This window comes from Protopterus annectens, chromosome 4.part1 (assembly GCF_019279795.1).
Source record: "Protopterus annectens isolate FY-2018-M chromosome 4.part1, PAN1.0, whole genome shotgun sequence".
NCBI classification, from domain to species: domain Eukaryota; kingdom Metazoa; phylum Chordata; order Ceratodontiformes; family Protopteridae; genus Protopterus; species Protopterus annectens.
The window spans coordinates 721224569-721242435 of NC_056734.1; the positions used below are offsets into that span (position 1 = coordinate 721224569).

Consider the following 17867-nt stretch of genomic DNA (forward strand, 5'->3'; position numbering starts at 1 on the left):
TCCAGCTTTACTCCGTTGCACACCTACTCAGAGGTGATCTCTGCCTAACATACAAAGCTATGTCAAACCCAGAGCTTTTGGACATGCTCCACTTAAAGAAATCCCAATCCCTCCGAGCTACATGCTCTAGGGACCTAAACCTTGTCACCACAATAAACAGAACATGCCGAAGGGATAGATTCCTGTCCCAGAGACTTCCCAAACTCTGGAATAAACTACCTATCTATATCAAACAAAGCTGTTCATTAGCACTCTTCAAGAAAAATCTTGATGATTGGATGGGAAATAAGAAATTCACCCCAGGGATCACCTCTGTGGCTCTGCTCAACAGTGGCACAAGAAAATAATGTTCTTGGGTGGCAAAAGCCAGGGTACCTTTTTGGCTGAGCCTGTATAGGCCCCAGGGCTGATAGCCTAGTACCTACCTATGAACCTATGGCATTTATGTCCAACACCAGCAACGGGAATGTACTGTATCTGTGGCCTGATGTGGATACTGTACATGTGACTGCTGTCATGTTGCAACACCCTCAATATGTTCAACACATCTTATGTGATGGATTGATGTTACGCCTACACAAGATGTGCACAGGCCTATAGGATGTCTAGTGTTCCACATCTACATTATGACCATTATACAAATGCCATGGTTGAACCATGTGTAGCCATTGTATGACAAGGTGTACACACAAGCACAACATGTCTACTGTGTGTGTTGCTCCATGTCTCTGGCCATCCTCCATGGCCATGTGTGTACATGTGTTGTCCAAATTATTGTGATGGGCATTTATTTCACATGTCTGTGTTGTCCCATATGACATATATGCTCCACTGACAACAAGGTTAAGCAGATAAAAGGTGGTATGTGTGATATATTTTCAGGTTAGGTAGGCAGTATAGCAGTCAGGCCAATAGATGTCATGGGCATGTCAAGATAGCACATCACATTGTGTGACATTCATAGCAGGGCTATGATCCACACCAGTGAAACCTGTGTGCTGGCTATACTCCAGCCCACTGTGTAGTACTGTTTGTATTCACCACATGTCTAGATCAGATCTGTTGTATGTCCCTAAAGTGAACAGCACCTCCGCCATTGTATGCACAGCTGTCAACACATCTGGCAATAAAGTTTGTGAGGATTCATGTCGGTGAGATGATTCACATAGTTTGCAAGTGTTGCACATGGGTAGTCATTGTGATGCATTGCAGGTCCGACCTGTATATTGTGACAGGACCATACATTATGTGTACATGTTGTGAATGGCCACATGGCAGATAGATTTGTGAATTACAGTTCCTGATAAATAATAACACTCTCACCTGTAATGGGCTGCTGTCACAGCGGAATACCAGATGTACCTAAATAGGAGTAACACAGCAGTATGAGCATAATCCGCCCATGTATAAAGGCTATGGGGAGCAATGTGCATAACACATACACAAGTACATTAGACTATACTATGGGGTATGCACATGTGTGCAGACACAGAGTAGCGTACTATAGTATGCGGCATGTGTGTATACATGCCTTGCATATGATGTTACATGACATATTGTACAGTGACACATGCAGCTATATGGAATATAGTTGATATAGGTGAAGTACTGACTTACCAGGCAACTCCAGGCTCAGTGGTTGAGAGACACCCACCTCCACAATATCGGCTAAGGCTTGTGGATGTGGTTCTGCAGGTGTCCCCAGGTTGGCCAGTAGCTCCTCGGTACGTGTGAGTGGGGGCTGGGTTGGTGGCCCACCACCTGTTGCACCTTGTTCCCTGACAATTGCATTCACACGCTGTTTCATCCATCTAATGAGGTCTGTACAGTGTCTGCACACCTGCTGGTAAGTGCGGTTGTGGCCACCCACATCATTAACCCTCCTGCAAAGTTCCATCCACAGGGCATCCCGCTGCTGTGCATCCTGTGGTACATGGCTGAACAGGATATCATGATTGTTGAGTAGGTATGGGATGAGGGCCTCATCCTCCAAGCGTGTAAAAGGGGGAAGCCTTGCACGCGGCATACCTGGAAGACATAATGATGGAGACAGGTCACAGTAACTCACAGAGACATACAGAGCTACAGCTGAACATCCATGTGTATCACATTAATTCAGTTTAAATAGTTGTGTTTGCAAACCTACATTACACTGACGTGTTTGTGTCACACACATGTGACACAATGTTGAGTGGATATTATCACCATATATGTGTGTGTGTCACCTGATTACATTGCTCATACTCCATGTGGTTGCTGTCTTGATGTGAGCATGTCTGTTTGCCTGTACTGGTGTTCCTCCCTGTCAGCACATGGTTGGATGTGTCCACATTAATGCAGTCGACCTTGATGCAGTGTATATGTCACATATAAGGACTTACACTGCCTTAACAGACATGACCTGTGACCCTGCAGACATGCTCACATAAGGTTTTACATGTATGTGTTCTGCCATATATATCTACATGGCACTGTACAGTGATTCAACATCCTGCCATGTATCACCTGTGTTGCACATGTGATACACATGGGACACTGGCTAGCGAGATGGTATTTGCAGGGATGGATATCAACTATAGCATGTACAGTCAAAGTAAACTAGAGGGCTATATGCCATGGGCCATGTATGAATCTATGATGAAAGGTTACCTGGCAGTAGCCGACAGGCGGGTCTGTGGGGCCAGGTGGAGCAGTGCCACATTACTGATCCACAGGGTTAATAATACATATACTATGCATTACCATGTGGTCATCACACCATGTCTGAGAGGGGAGCGATGTGCAGCTTTGACGGGCAGGAATGCATAGTATGGCAGGACTATGTCAGGTGTATGGGACAAGGATCTGCCCAGCATGTGGTAGGTGGATGTCCATGAAGTATGTGTTCGAGACCAGGATGAATATGTGTAACATGTCCAACATCACTGGGTTGGATATGGATTTATTCAGGGTATACATCATGCTACATAGTGGAGAAGGGGAATGGGAAGGCTGGTGTAGGCCATTTGCACATGGCCAATAGCCCATAAAGGAAATATGTGATCTGATACGGGTCACTTGAGTGTTCTGTATGGCTGGACAATGATCTCTATATTTATGAATAGCACCCTATCATTATTAGGGTTGCCACATAGGACTACCTGACAGGTGTGGTGACGTAGCTATCACAGGAAAGACAACTGACCAGCTGCATCCCTCACACACAAGTGTCCATTATGTTGACCGCTGCCTAGGTAGTAGTTCATGGGTGCAGGGTTATTAACATAGGGGTGACAATGCGAGTCAGCTATTGCTCCTACATCATAGTCATTCACATACTTCAATAGGCAGATGCCTTCTGTTTGTCTGTGAGGTATGGACTACAATGAGGGGGACTAAAATGTATTAACCCTGACATACTGTAGCTGCCACTGGTGTGATGATCACGTATTATTCAGACACCTTCTGTAGTGTTGGTTCTGCCAGCAGTCCTGTTGCAAAACACTCCTGTGACATTTGAATGTACATCTAGTATACCAAGTGTAGGTGGTACACAATATGGGTGATGATGTCCTATGACCTGGCAAGGTTATGATATGCAGTGTGACATCAACCATACTGTCATCTACATCTGTACTGCTGACATCACTTAAGTGATCAAGGTTCATGGCCTTCCAGACCAGACTCAGCAGGGTAGTAGTAAAGTACTTCCCATTATCAGTGGTGTCTCCCCCTTTATGGGTTGTGATACCTGCTGGTGTGCACCATTCAGTGTGTACACAACCTGACATGGAGCTATATTTTACATGATGTGTACATGGAGAGCATCTTATTTTGCCATATGTTTATGATACAACCTGTGATGTGGGCAGGTCCCATGCAGACTGAATGCAGCTTGTACCTGCATATTTGTGGGTGCAGGGGCTCTGTGGTGTTCATGGATATATGCTTGTGTACCTGTTGGGGGGAGGGGTCGTGTGTTTATATTATCCAAGACCCTATCTGGATTGCTTATTCATGCTAAGCACTTGTTCAGGACTTGTAAACACTATGTAAGCTAATGATTACTATAGCACTCAATCTTCCTCATCACCTACAGGTAAGTGTGAACAGGTTTTGTACATACTTTTCTCACTTGCATGGCGTAATGTAGCTCTTGTACTCACTTTCCTCACTTATCTAGGTGAATGTAGTTCTATATTCAGGCATGTCCAAGAGTCAACTGCCAGTGTTCTCACCTGTCTATCTGATGAATCTGGACAGCTTGAGGCAAGGTACACATTCCCTAATGTACACAGACAAGCCTCTCAACCTACCACCCAACACTACAACCTCTGAGAGATGCACTCATCTAGCCAAACTGGAAGTAAAGGTCTCTCCAACCAAGCCTGACCCTGACTGTCATGTGGAGAAGGTACACAGTGACTGGTGCTCCACACGTGAAGCCAACTCCTCGTTGGTCCGATCAGACCATGTGCTGAACACCATTGATATCCACATCCCGCACCTACCCCCCATTAAGGGAACCACAGTATAATATGTGTATAAGGTGAACTACATGCTTCTTAAGACAGACGTGGTGGACATCTTGACACCCATGCAGATGGACAGTACTGTTACAACTGCTGAATCCTACACAAGTGCACTCTATAAGCACTTACAGGAGTGCATGTCTTGTGCTATCCCAAACAGAACCAGGACGCTATACTCCTAATTAACTAAACCAATCTGGTGGTCCCCTGCCATAAACATATTGTACTACAGGAAAAAGACACTGTTGCAAATGAGAGTATAACACCATGCGTGGAGGAGATCCCTGGCCAGCCTCAGTAAGAAGGTGAGATCCCTTATAAGATCCTCCAAAGCTAGCTATGAAAACTATAACGCAACTAATACCAACAACAACCACAAAGCATTCTATAGCTATGTCACATATCTCGATGTCAACAACCAGATCTGCTCTGAGTTACAGCACAAAGGCACGAACATTACAGAAACAATTGATATTGGCAACATCCTGGCAGATCCCTCTCAAAGCTGCACACTCTAAAGGCAATATCACAGCATCCATGGGACCAGACAACATCCCAGGCTGCATTTTACACGAACTTCAGATCGTACTGTGTCCCCACCTACGCACCATGTTCAATAATAGCCTCACATTGGGCATAGTGCCCCCTGAATGGTGCACAGCAGCAGTTATCCCACTCCACAAAGGTGGCACCACAATGGACCACGGGACCTATTTCCCTATAGGTCTGATTAGCTTGGTCTGCAAGGCTATGGTGCACATTATGGATCACTGTCACATAGACATTGAGTACCTTCCAACCTTTGACCCCTCCCTGTTTGGCATTGTTAAGGCTGGACTATGCCTCCTAAACCTGGCGGACTTCTTAGAGACAGTTAACAAGGCATTAGATGAGGATAAGGAGGTCCACACAGCCTACCTAGATCTCTCATAGGCTTTCAACACCATTCCTCCTTCTGGTATTATCAACATACCCATCCACCTGAACATTAACCCCTACGTCATGTGATGGTTTGCAAAGTGGCTCACGGACAGAACCCACACAGTGGGAATTGCGTACTCTAGGTCCGACTGTATACCAGTTACAAGTGGCATCCCCCAGGGCTCAGTCCTAGGACCTCTCATGTTCGGTCTATACCTCTCTGATGTACAGACAAGTACAGGAGGGCTTTGGCTGAAAAGGTTTGCAGACGGCTGCAAACTAGTGGACATAATTGTTTCCCCAGCTGTTACAGACACCATCTGGATGGATACCTGGTGTTAATATCATGGCATCAAGCTGAATGCCTAAAAGTGCATAGTCATCCCCTTTGGATATAACTAATTACCCGTGGACTACCACATAGGTACTAGTCCCCTACATACAAAAAAGGTAATACGGGATCTGGGAACCCCAGTAGATAGCAATCTCTCCTTCAATACCCATAATGACAAGGTGGTTAGAATATCTTTCTACATGGTCCCCCTAATCTCTAATGGGTTCGCATCCAGATCAGAGGGGCCATTGTGACTCTACACATGTCATATTAGACCCATTAAAGGATACAACACCCCATTTGGGATATACCTTACAAGACAACTGCAACAGCTTGGAAGACCACACCAGTACCACACCAAGAGGATTACTGACCTCAAACAGATGACCTATGCAGCCCAACCTACGAAACTCCAGCTGTACTCAGTTGCATACCGCATACTCACAAGGTGATCTCTGCTTGACATACAAGGCCCATGTCCAACCCTATATTGCTGGATATGCTCGACCTAAACAGAAGCCCCTGAGAGCCGCATGCTCTAGGGATATGCAGCTAACCACAATGATGAGTAGGACATGCTGGATGGATAGATTCCTGACCCGGACACTCCCTATGTTTTGGAACATGATTCCAATGTACATCAGGCAGAGCCCCTCACGAGCTACTGCAGTACCCCAGGGATCACTGCAGTAGCTCTGCTGGACAGAGGCTCAGGGAACTATTGTCTCTGCCATTCAGAGGCACAGGGAACCAACCTATGGGGGTGGTGAAAGCCAACACACACGCAAGCTAGGCTTACAGATACCCTTGGTAAGACAGCCTAGTACCTACCTTTGCACATATTACATGTCTTATGTGCATAGATAGTTAAATAGCTCTTCCATTTTACTTTGCTATAATGCTGATAAACTGTCGGCTCACTAAAAGACATATGTATCCAGTCATTGTGTATTGTAAATGCCAATTGACATAACTAATGTTTGCCTAACATTACAGTAATGCTATGTAGCTTGTAATACATATCTGCCTACAATACTATACATTACACAGTTATTGGCACAATATCCCACAATGCAAATCATACTTGCACAGTGGCCCAACCTTCCACATGTTATTCTCTGTAGTACACCCATACATATGGCTACAGTTACAATATATCAACATATACTATCCCCTATTATAGCACATACTTGTTGGACCAGCCCTGCCACTGACATCGGCTGGTGAGGAGTATTTCTGTTCAAAGCCCTTATATAGCATCCCTTGTGGTGTATGCGGTGTTTGCCTTGTGACCTACAGCAGTGCACACAAATACTACAAGCGTTACTATGCTCAGCAATACATCACTACAAGATAACTGTTTCCACTATATGGATTGCATGCACTTTAAATACTACAGAATAGTACTACATACACAGACATATTGACTGTTCTACATACCTTATTAGTAACCCGAGGTGTCGTTAACTGTTGATTCAATCCTTTTCGGTTTGTGTTTCAATGTTCTTTGTAATGTTCCGCTGGTATATACAGATGGTTTGAATGTGTAATAACACATCCTTTTCTAGTTACATATCGGTAACATGTGCTATCCTGTCCACCAATTGCTGTTCCAATGTAGTTAACTGGATGCACATCAGCTGTGCAGCTACTCCATTAGCCGATACCATGGCAACACTGGTGTATAAGTGAGTACTCCTTTTGGGCGTTGTCCGTCTGCCTTACTTTCGAGGGAGACAGCCTAGATGTGTTATTGCGATATATTTCAACAGCTATATGGAGACACACAGAGATATATTAGCTTCATGACTCCCGTGGACTGTGTGTAATGGCTAGATGATTTAGTTCTACATGTGAGTACAGCTGTTATATTTTGGAACAGTGCTACTTATGCAGGGTTTGTTTGTACCTGATACATCTGCAGACGTTTAAGTCTGGCAAGGATGTTTGGCCAGCTCAAGGCTGTATGGCTATGCATGAACTGTTATGTGGTGTACAGTATGCTCACCAGACATCCTTGATTTGGTGTACAAGTGTAGCATACTGTGCTGTTACTCACTAATTGTTAACACATCCCGGTGTATGCACAACCCTCTGAAATGGGATTAGTGCAAATAAACTATATTACGTCAGCAGCTGCTCCATTGTATAACAGCAGCTATTTCACATAAGGCCATGTTAGTGTGCCTCTAACAAGATATGTTAAGGCTTCTGCAGATGTCGTACAGTGTGTGAATGATTTGTGATGTTATTACAGTTTGTATTGTAATATGTTTGGGTGTGGGGGTGATGGTGGGTGTGCTTAGCAGATGCAGGTGTGTAGGAACTGCTTTTATACATAATTGCTATGTGATGTGAGGGTTCCTTCCCTATTTGACCACCTATCCTTTTGTGGACTGATACAATGGTAATTGCAGGCTGATTCATTAAGACACTGTTATGTGGTTCCTGTATAGCATTCAGTTGATGTTAGTCCCTGAATCCCTTCGGTAATACATCTGAATGTAATAACGTGTTGCTACATGATAATTGTGTATTTCTGTCATAGATATTTGCAGTCATCATAGTTGTGTTGGTGACTGACCCACTTTGGCTAGGGTTGCTACCTTTTCATATGGTTATAGTGGGACCTTTTCGGGACACACATCTGACTTTACAGGCTGACATAAACCCACGGTCAGTTCAAGGGATCAAACTTTCCTTTCTTGCCTAATTATAAGCTTATTCTTGTAGCAGTTTAGTTGCTTATCCTGTTTCCTGTAACATGTAGGTATTTTTGATACAGAAATAACTATTGTATGCAACTATTACAGTACATATGGGACATAATTATGTCCTACAATCCCAGGACATTTGCCACGTTTAATATCTTTGGTCAGGACACAACCGCCCAAAGAGGTATCATTGGCTCATGTCCATAGCACATATTTGTAATAGTGTATAGGCATATACTCTCCTTTGTTCATAAAGGTTGGTAGTGGCGGAATGTGTGATTGCTATGGTCTATGTTATACACATATATGAGCACTTCAACTGCTATATACAGGAGACCTATGGAATCCCAAAACCACAGTGTTCCGACGCACACACAGTACCAGGACCAGACTCCCATACCCCACATTACCGACATCGACAGTAACTCGGGAAGGTAACACAAACATGGAACACACACATGCACACACAGACACACTGCTACCCAACACATCCAAACAAACCATCCTACACTACGTATGAGCAGGTGGCCAAGCCCCCCTACACCCCCCATGTATGTGTCTGCACCCCCCACACCACCCCCTACTTTAATATTCTACATCCTAGGTCATGCAAACAGACTCACAAAGCTAACCCACAACCACACATCAGAGTCCCCCAAGAACATACACCACACACAGAACACACACTTACACACACTACAGTCCTAAGAAACACACGTACACACAGTAACCTACCCAAACCGCAACACCAGAAGCACTGACTAACTGTCCATTAACATCGTGAGATTACACCTTGCGCATCTGTTTTTTCGGTACTGTGTTCTTTCGGACCTTAAGCCTCTGGATTACGCGCGTTTGTATGTAAAGCAGTCAGTATGTGGTAGGTATCCCATTTATATGTACCTCCATGGTTATGTAGATGTTGTTAACCTAGCTATATATCTACATATATATGTATATCTACATATATATGTATATCCCCATATATCGACATATCTCTCTCTCCCTCACTCTCTCTATATGATGATATATATATATATATATATATATATATATATATATATATATATATATAAATAAAACATACACCTTTCATTGGGAAAGTGCCGGTTTTTCCTGTTTCAACACATTCCTACCTTTTGTGTTTTATCCTGTCAGTATACACGACTGCCATTGGTACATCTCAGGTAGCTTAGTGATGAATGTGTACATGGTTGTGTGTTCTAATTCTAGCAGTGATATCTTGCCTTTCAGAGCAGGCACTGGTAATGCAAGGATGATAAATGCATATTTCAGCAGTTGTGTCTTCCACATGTTTATTATTCTGTGGAGAACTACCTATATATGCAAGCTGTGTTTAAGGTATACTATGTAACATGTACACATCTGTGAAGATTCCTGTCAGGGATACTCCCCATTATTTGGAACTACATCCCTGATTACATTATACAAAACCCCTCACTGACACTCCGGGGAATCCTTGCAGAGTGGGTGGTGAACAGTAGCTACACCCCAGGGATCCCGCAAGTGGCTCTGCTCCACAGACAGACAGTTAGTTGATCAATGGGGTGGCGACAGCAGACATGTTTTGCCTATGCTTATGAGTGGCCTTGGCGGTTGGGCATGTACCTACCTATGTATCTATGAACCTGTACATACAGTATGGACACATGCTGATATCTTAATTTACTGTTAAGGTATTGACTTACCTTGTGCCAATGGCGGTTGTGTGTACAATAGTTGAGGGCTACCTATGTAGGATGCACACAGTAGACCACCTATACATGACAATTTACAGGTGTTCGTGTGTGTGTGCCATCCATGTTTGCTGTGTGTGCAGGTGGAGAAGGGTGTCAGTCCGTGAGTGCCTACACTGTCAGTGTGTGTGCTATACATTCCCTCTTTGCCAAGGCATGGGCATATTGGGCACACCTCCGTCTGCCTACTGGGGTTAGCACAGGGTGTTCATGGTCTGAGTCCCCTTGTGCCTGTGGGTCCCTTGGCAATGGTGGTGGGCTGTGAGGGTCTTCACCATTCTGTACCTGCTGCAGCTGTTTCTGCAGGATCATATTGTGCAGCATGGCACATATTATGAAGATGTGGGCACACATTCCTGGAGAGTACTGCAAGGCTCCACCAGATATGTCCAAGCAACAGAACCGTGATTTCAGCATCCCAAACATGTGCTCTATGATGATTCTGGTTTCTGCGTGTGCCTCATTATGGCGTTCTTGCATGGCTGTGTGTGTATTTGTGATGGGAGTCATCATCCACGGTTCCAGTGCATAGCCAGCATCCCCCACCAGGTGGCCATATGGGATGTCTCCCCCTGGCAAATACCTGATACAGCTGTGAGGCATGCCAGATGTGGGAGTCGTGATAACTTCCAGGGCTGCCAGCAGACACATCCATGATAATGCCCTGGGCATTGCACATGACCTGGCATTTGATTGTGGAGTATCCCTTGCGGTTTATGTAGCGCCTGCCCTGCTCACCGGGTGGTGTCTTGATGTGTATGTGCATGCAGTCTATTGCACCCAGTACCCCCGGGTAGTCCACCACACGGTGGAAGAGACGCATATTGCTGACCAACTCCTCCTGCATTCGAGGGAAGTATATGTGCTCATTGGCATGTGGTAACATGGCATCCAGGAACTGGTGGAGTACCCTGGATGCTGATGCCTTTGAGATCCCCATGATATCCCCAGTTGGCCTTTGGAAGGTACCTGTGGCTAGTATTCTCAAGCTTACACATACCTTCGTGTCCACTGGGATGGATTCCCCTCTGTTACTTCTGGCTCTGAGGCGTGGCTGGCACAGCTCAACAAGTTACTGTATGATGTCCCTGTCCACCCTGTAATGCCCTACTATCTCCAGATCATTTAGCCCCTGGTAGGTTACCCTGGGTCTGAGCACTTGTCTCCTCCTCTGGTGCCTGAGATGGTTGTCAGCATCATCCTCCACACCACCGTCAGTCTCCAACACATGCTGGTGAATCAAAGCTATGGCAGCCCCTAACATATTAAAAGTTCCCCGTCTGTATACACCAATGGTGCAGAGTGTCTGGGAATACACAAGTATGTGTGTTTGGGGCTTTCACACCTTATACTATTGTGCAATGGATGATGCTGGTGTAATTGGGTGTGGTTGTGCTATTCCAGCTGCAGGGTATCTTAATTATTGGTTTTACAGCAGGTACTGCTATTGTGGGGCCTTTGGTGTTGACTTACGCTTGTCTGCCATGATTCATCTACTGCTCTTTACTTCTATTTTCAAGCTGATTCCCCTTCCATTGTCAGGCATGCATCTAGCTGCCGCCTTTCTTGTTTTGTGCTTCCACAACCCAGGATTGTGTTGGGAAATGTGTTATGTAGCTGATCTACTGCAAGTTTGCATTGTTCTGCTGTAACAGCTCTCTTTTCTTTGCTGTACGGCATCTCCCATTTCCTGTTCTGCAGGTGGCTGCTAGCAGCCTTGTTAGCTGTTGTCTATGGCCCACTGTGAGTTTCTAGGTGTTAATTACTCATTTGTACTCCAATTACCATGCTGCAGCATTTCCTTATTGTCTTCCCGTATCCTTCCTATTTCAGCTGTGGTGCATGCCGTGCACAGCCATTTACCGGGTTTCATGTGCATTTTCATCCATGTTCACATGAACTTTCGATTACCTTGTGTGCTGTCAGCTAAGCAAAGCTATGGTTACTTCCACACCCCTATCCTGCGGCTTTGCTTAGCAACAGACAACATGGATTAGCAATGATCCAATGTGCTTACAGCTACGGTGGCGTGCCCCTCTCTTGATGTCATGTTTACCTCCAGGCCACTCCTCGGTGTTGTAACGCTATGCCATGTGATACATCCTTACGCTGGCGGGGCATTTGCAATTCAGTATTACTTTACTCATTTGCATGGCATTGACTGCTAATTCCTAGTTACCGCACGGAGCACTGTCACAGACCCTTAGCAACCCTCGCACCATGGTTGTAGTGTAGCATGCGTGCCAGTGACTATTATGGGGATATCATGAATTGCATTACATTACAGTTTTATGACATCTAAATACATTTTCCTTGTGATCCTGTTTGCGCACCGATGCACTGTGGTTTTACTTTGCGTTGGTGTGGCCATGACATTAAATGTTATTTTTTATATGTTGTGCATGTTGTTTTATGCCATTGGCTATATATTTAGCCATTGGCATATATTAACATTATAATAAGTAAGTTTGATCCGCTTTCATGGCTCCAATTTTATGTTTGACAAAATGTAAACCGTTTTTTTTTTTTTTTGTTTACATTTCTACATGCTTACGTTACGCCTGCACAACTTCATGAATCGCTATATAACTTCATTTGCATGCTACACTGCTGTACATAGGGTAATTAGCATACATGCGCCGGGAGCTGTGCAGCTCTGGCGTATGCTGGTAGTGCACGTGGAAACAGCTCTTACCTGAATCGCTCGACGGCCATATTTGGCGCTAGATCGCAGACACTACTCCGGCGCATGGCGCAAGCTTCATGAATCCCGGGATGAGTTTCCATGGATCATCAAACTACAAAGAACCAAAGACAAGGAAAGAAAGGAAAACTGTTATACAAAGAAAGAACTGTTATACATTAGACTTTGAAAAAAAAATATCAGACCTTTTAGTATAAATGTGACTGTGTATAAACATGCGTTGAGTATTTGCTATAGAGAGCTGACAGCATTTGTGTTGCATGCTTGTAGATCTGAACAGAAATGTGACAGTAAAGCATATTAACTAAAGCAGTTGTCTTTGTATATTTATGGCACTCAGTACAATACAGTAATAAGACTAGTTGATTACAATAAATAGTTAAACAAACTGTGGTATGCATGTATGTAAATGCAAGTAACAGCAAGAAAACAACAGAAGGCAGTATATAATTTTTCAGCCCCCATTTGCTAAGAAACCTTCTCTTACCAAATACCTCTCCTCGATAACCATGTTCAAAATTAATGCCCCTCTGTCCAACACTCTACTTTACAGTTTTCATTCATTCTTTCACTCTGTCTGCATTATTCTCTCTAAATGTGCTTGATGTCAATTACTTTTTTGGCACCTTCTTCCTTGTGTCCAGTCTCTCTCTTCATTCATCCTCCCACAGTTTTTTTCACACTGTCTCATTCTGCTTTGTTTTGTCTGCCCCCCCTAAAAATACTGTTGTACTCTTAACATTTCAAGACAATTTTGCCTTCCTCGGAGAGCTTCTGTTTTTCTTTTTTAGGTTTGCAGTATAATCATTTTCACTTAGTAGACTTCTCTGTTTCATAATGTTGCCATCCCACATTTCTCTAGCTGGTCTATAATGTGTTCTTGCTTTCTGATAGTATCACAGTACAGTTATCTAGTGACATATCATTTAGATTCGTAATAACAGGCTATGAGCTGCTTGCAGGTTACATAATGTAGTCATTGGTGCAAATCCTCTCTTTGTCTTCAGTTAAAAACTGCATGTCTCTGGGGAAGTTTTTTATTATACAAACTGAGAAAAACAGAAAAATGAGCTTTAAATGATATCTTTACTGGCCAAATAAGCAAAGCTGAAATGCAAGCCTTCTGTATAACAAAATCTCTTTACCCCTGGACTTTAAATATGTAAAAAGAAAATATACATAGTTAGTCATTTTTGTATTAGCTTGCTGTTTTAACCTAAAACATTAATCATAAATCATAATGTATTTGAACATAATTACATTTTTCTTTCTTTTTATAATTTCTTTAGGAGATCCAGTTTGGTGATAACAACAAAGCTGTACTGGGGAGGAAAGTAAGTACATATTGTGTGTACATTCCATCAGTGTGAATGCATCAGCTATACAAATACCTGTTTCTTGTAGTATGTCATGTTTTTGGGGTACCTAGCTTAAGAATGGGTACACTAGTAATTAGCACTCTGTAGGATTGCTTAATATATACCCGACGCACTATGTATTCATCAAGATATAATCATAGAAGGAGAGTCACACTTTGACATTGGAGACTTTCCCTAATAACAAAAATCACAAACAGCAGACAATCGCAAGAAGCAGGTAAATGCACAGGGTTACACCTTACAGCATGAGCAGCATTAAGACTGATGTAGGTAATTGCAGCAGGATTTTACCACCTGCTTGCTAGCCTAGTGGTGCGGAGGGATACCTCTGAAGGTGTGCCTCACTGGTTGGAGCCTAATTAATAGAAGATCATTTTTTATGAATATTTCCATGAGATCCTGTCCCATTTGATAATATGATTGCCATTAATTTTTTTTATTTATTTAGACTTCACAATTATTCAGACTCAGTGGGACTTTACTGACATGTTGTGTAACAGGACATGGAACTTGGTATTTGCTTTAGGACAGGACTCTACTGTAACAATTGTCTAATGTGCTCTGCTTTTATTTAGTGCACAGTAAAGAACCTGCATTTTATAACTCAACTTACCTGTTTTGTTTTTTTTTTTAGTATAGGGCAAGAATGCTTTCCTGTCCGTTCTGCTGTTCATGATTTTTATTAGTAGTGACAGTGAATGATTTGAAAATTTGACTCTCTCTGTATCATTACATGCCAATCAACAAATTGCATTTCGATCAAAGGTTAGGTTACCACTCTACAGTGCAATCATTAATGTGTGATTCTGGGGTTTTGCTACAAATGTGGCAAAATTAGGATTTCTGTGTACAGTCTTGGAGTCAGTATAAACAAGTAACAGAGTGTGGTGGTAACATATTCCTACATGAGGAATGGAGGGGCTAGACCCCACTCACATAAAACACTGTTTCTGCCTTTTCATAAGAGCTAAACCTTCAAATACTGAGGTATTTTGTGACTCCACTTATGTGTGCTAATTGTAGAACAGTGGCACATTTATTAGAAAGTCCATGTCCATATACTACATGTTTAAAATATGCATTTTTGTCTCCTATTGACATTTTTCTGAATGTCTACACAGATAAAAAATGTCAAGGAAAGAAATTAGTAATAAAGTTTTACACATAATTGAAGTTATTTACATGTACTATGGTTTTTATTAGGGCTGGTTTAAACAGGTCATTTTTCATGTGTGTGTGTGTGTGTGTGTGTGTGTGTGTGTGTATGTGTGTGCGTGTGTGCGTGTGTGCGTGTGTGTGTGTGTGTGTGTGTGTGTGTGTGTGTGAGGGGAGGAAGGTACTGAAAGGTTTGTTTGTGTTATTCCAGACTTCAAATTCATTTCAAGCCTCAGTGTCAGATCTGGTTTATTGTACATCTTCTTTTAATTTTAGTGGTAAAATAGTTCTTTCAAACTGCTTCCAGCTACCCCTAGATGCAGTATGTTAAATAGTTTACCTCTAAGCACATGAGATTCACCTAACCTTCTTTCCAATAATATATAACTTGCTATATTATTTTTGAAAGCAAGACATTTACTTTGCAGTGCCCTTAGAGATCCTTTGGAACTTGTTGTATTGCAATTATCTCATTAACATTATATCCCATTTACATAATCCAAATCTGAGGTTATGCAAATACAGAATATGTATACTTTTTCTAGTTCTGTAGGAAGCCTGGTGTAATATCATTGAAGAGGTATAGATCTGTGAGAAAATAATAGGGGAGTTCTTACAGCTGAAATGTCAGACAAAAATATTTCTGCTTTGAAGGCATTACATTTATGAACTTACCTGATGGGGGACTGCTACCGAATTAACTGGAATTACTTCCTCTAAATGTTGTAAAATTGTTTCACGGTCACTTCTAGATTTAATACCATTTAAAATAATAAGTACAGTTTCGATGTTCTCTATCACTAGTGTCGCACATTAGTCTGTTTACCTTCAAAATACAAGGGTAAAATGTGTAGTCAGTAAGAAATGCTGACATTCAAGCAATTTTGAAATATTATTACTACAAGATTTTGCCTTCCTGTGATTGAAACAATTTTACTGACATCTTTATTTGTCCTTTAAAAGCATTGTGTAGGCATTTTGCAATTTGCCCTATAATGACATTAACTAAACCAGAAAATCATTGATTGCTTTCTTTGCAGAGCTGAAACAGAAAGAGGTCTTTCAAGGAAGCACATTATTGAAGGTATGCTATTGATCTAACTACAAAAAAAAATTGTATATTTAGACTATTTGCTTAAAAATAATCAGTGTCTTGCGATGTCAAACCATATCTGTAAAGTATGACTCACATCACATCCATACCGGATTGCTGGAAGACTGAATACAGAGCCTTAAACTTGAACTCAAAAATCCTTCCTGTTAGCATTTAAAGAGACCTAACTAAAGAAAAAGGGCATAGAATGGCCTGGTCTCAAGCCTTGATACAATAACTCTTGTCAGAGCACAAAACATACCGTGGAAGCAACAGATGACACAGTGATTCTATACTTCAACTTGTATCTGTACCATTTTCAGGCTGCATTAATGTCAGGACTGGACTATTTAACTTTATGGGTTGTCACCTACACCATCGTTATTCTATCTGGCATTTAACAGATACTGTTTGCCTCACTGTAAAATCTGCTATACTGTCTTCTGTGATGCATGCCTTTTCCATTCCATCTTTCAGCAACAATCCAACTCAAAAAGTTCAAATTTGGGAGTTCAGTAATTTGTATTTTTTCTTGCAGTTTTCTATAAAATATCCTTCACACTTTTAATAACAATAATGCCATTTTGTGCAGTTACTGTATTTCTGTTTGGAGTTGCAAGGTTACTGAAAATGTATTGCATATGTTTATGAAATTCTGCAACTACATATTTATCTTTGGGAAAACAGCAACAAGCCACAAACTGTTTCTCACATACTATTCAAGAAATACTGATATTATGACATTATAAATATCCCGAACTTACCAATATTATTAAGGGCTATTAATACCTTGAAACAAGAGAAGGTAGCAGATAAAAGTTTTATGTCCCTCCAACAGGCAAAACCACACAGTCAGGATTTCAAAATGCTTCCTTCTATCATCATAATATGTTGGGATATGTCATCCTGTTATGTAAGCCTTACATTTGAATTATGCTGCATCTATCTCAAACATTTAATCTTCCATTTTTGGATTTTATCTTTGTGCTCAGTGTAGAAGTGTTTAACTCTGTCTGACCATGTTAGAGCACTGAGCGTGTCATTTGCACAATTTTATCTGCAGGTAAGACACCTGATATTTGTATATTAGCAAGTACAATAACAAGTTCCATTTGTTTTGTTCCTCCATGTCCAAAAATACATCATTCTCGATGAAAGAAAAAAATAAGGAAGAACAGGGGAATGTGGTAATCTGAGATGAATTAAAATCAAAACAAACCTGAGTTTGCTGTTCCTTTTGGGCATCAACATTGCCACAGCAGATACAGGAAATACTGTATAATGCAAGTAATATGAACC

At 42.1% G+C, this 17867-nt stretch overlaps 1 protein-coding gene across 1 annotated transcript in view; it reads left to right on the forward strand.

Annotated features, from left to right (window-relative positions):
* The window catches only part of KCNAB1 (potassium voltage-gated channel subfamily A regulatory beta subunit 1), a 1829051-nt gene that overhangs the window by 1360021 nt on the left and 451163 nt on the right, over positions 1-17867 (forward strand). Inside the window, exons 6-7 of the mRNA XM_044070489.1 lie at positions 14231-14275; positions 16516-16559. Coding sequence (XP_043926424.1) covers positions 14231-14275; positions 16516-16559 — 89 coding nt within the window. The remainder of the gene's footprint in view (positions 1-14230; positions 14276-16515; positions 16560-17867) is intronic.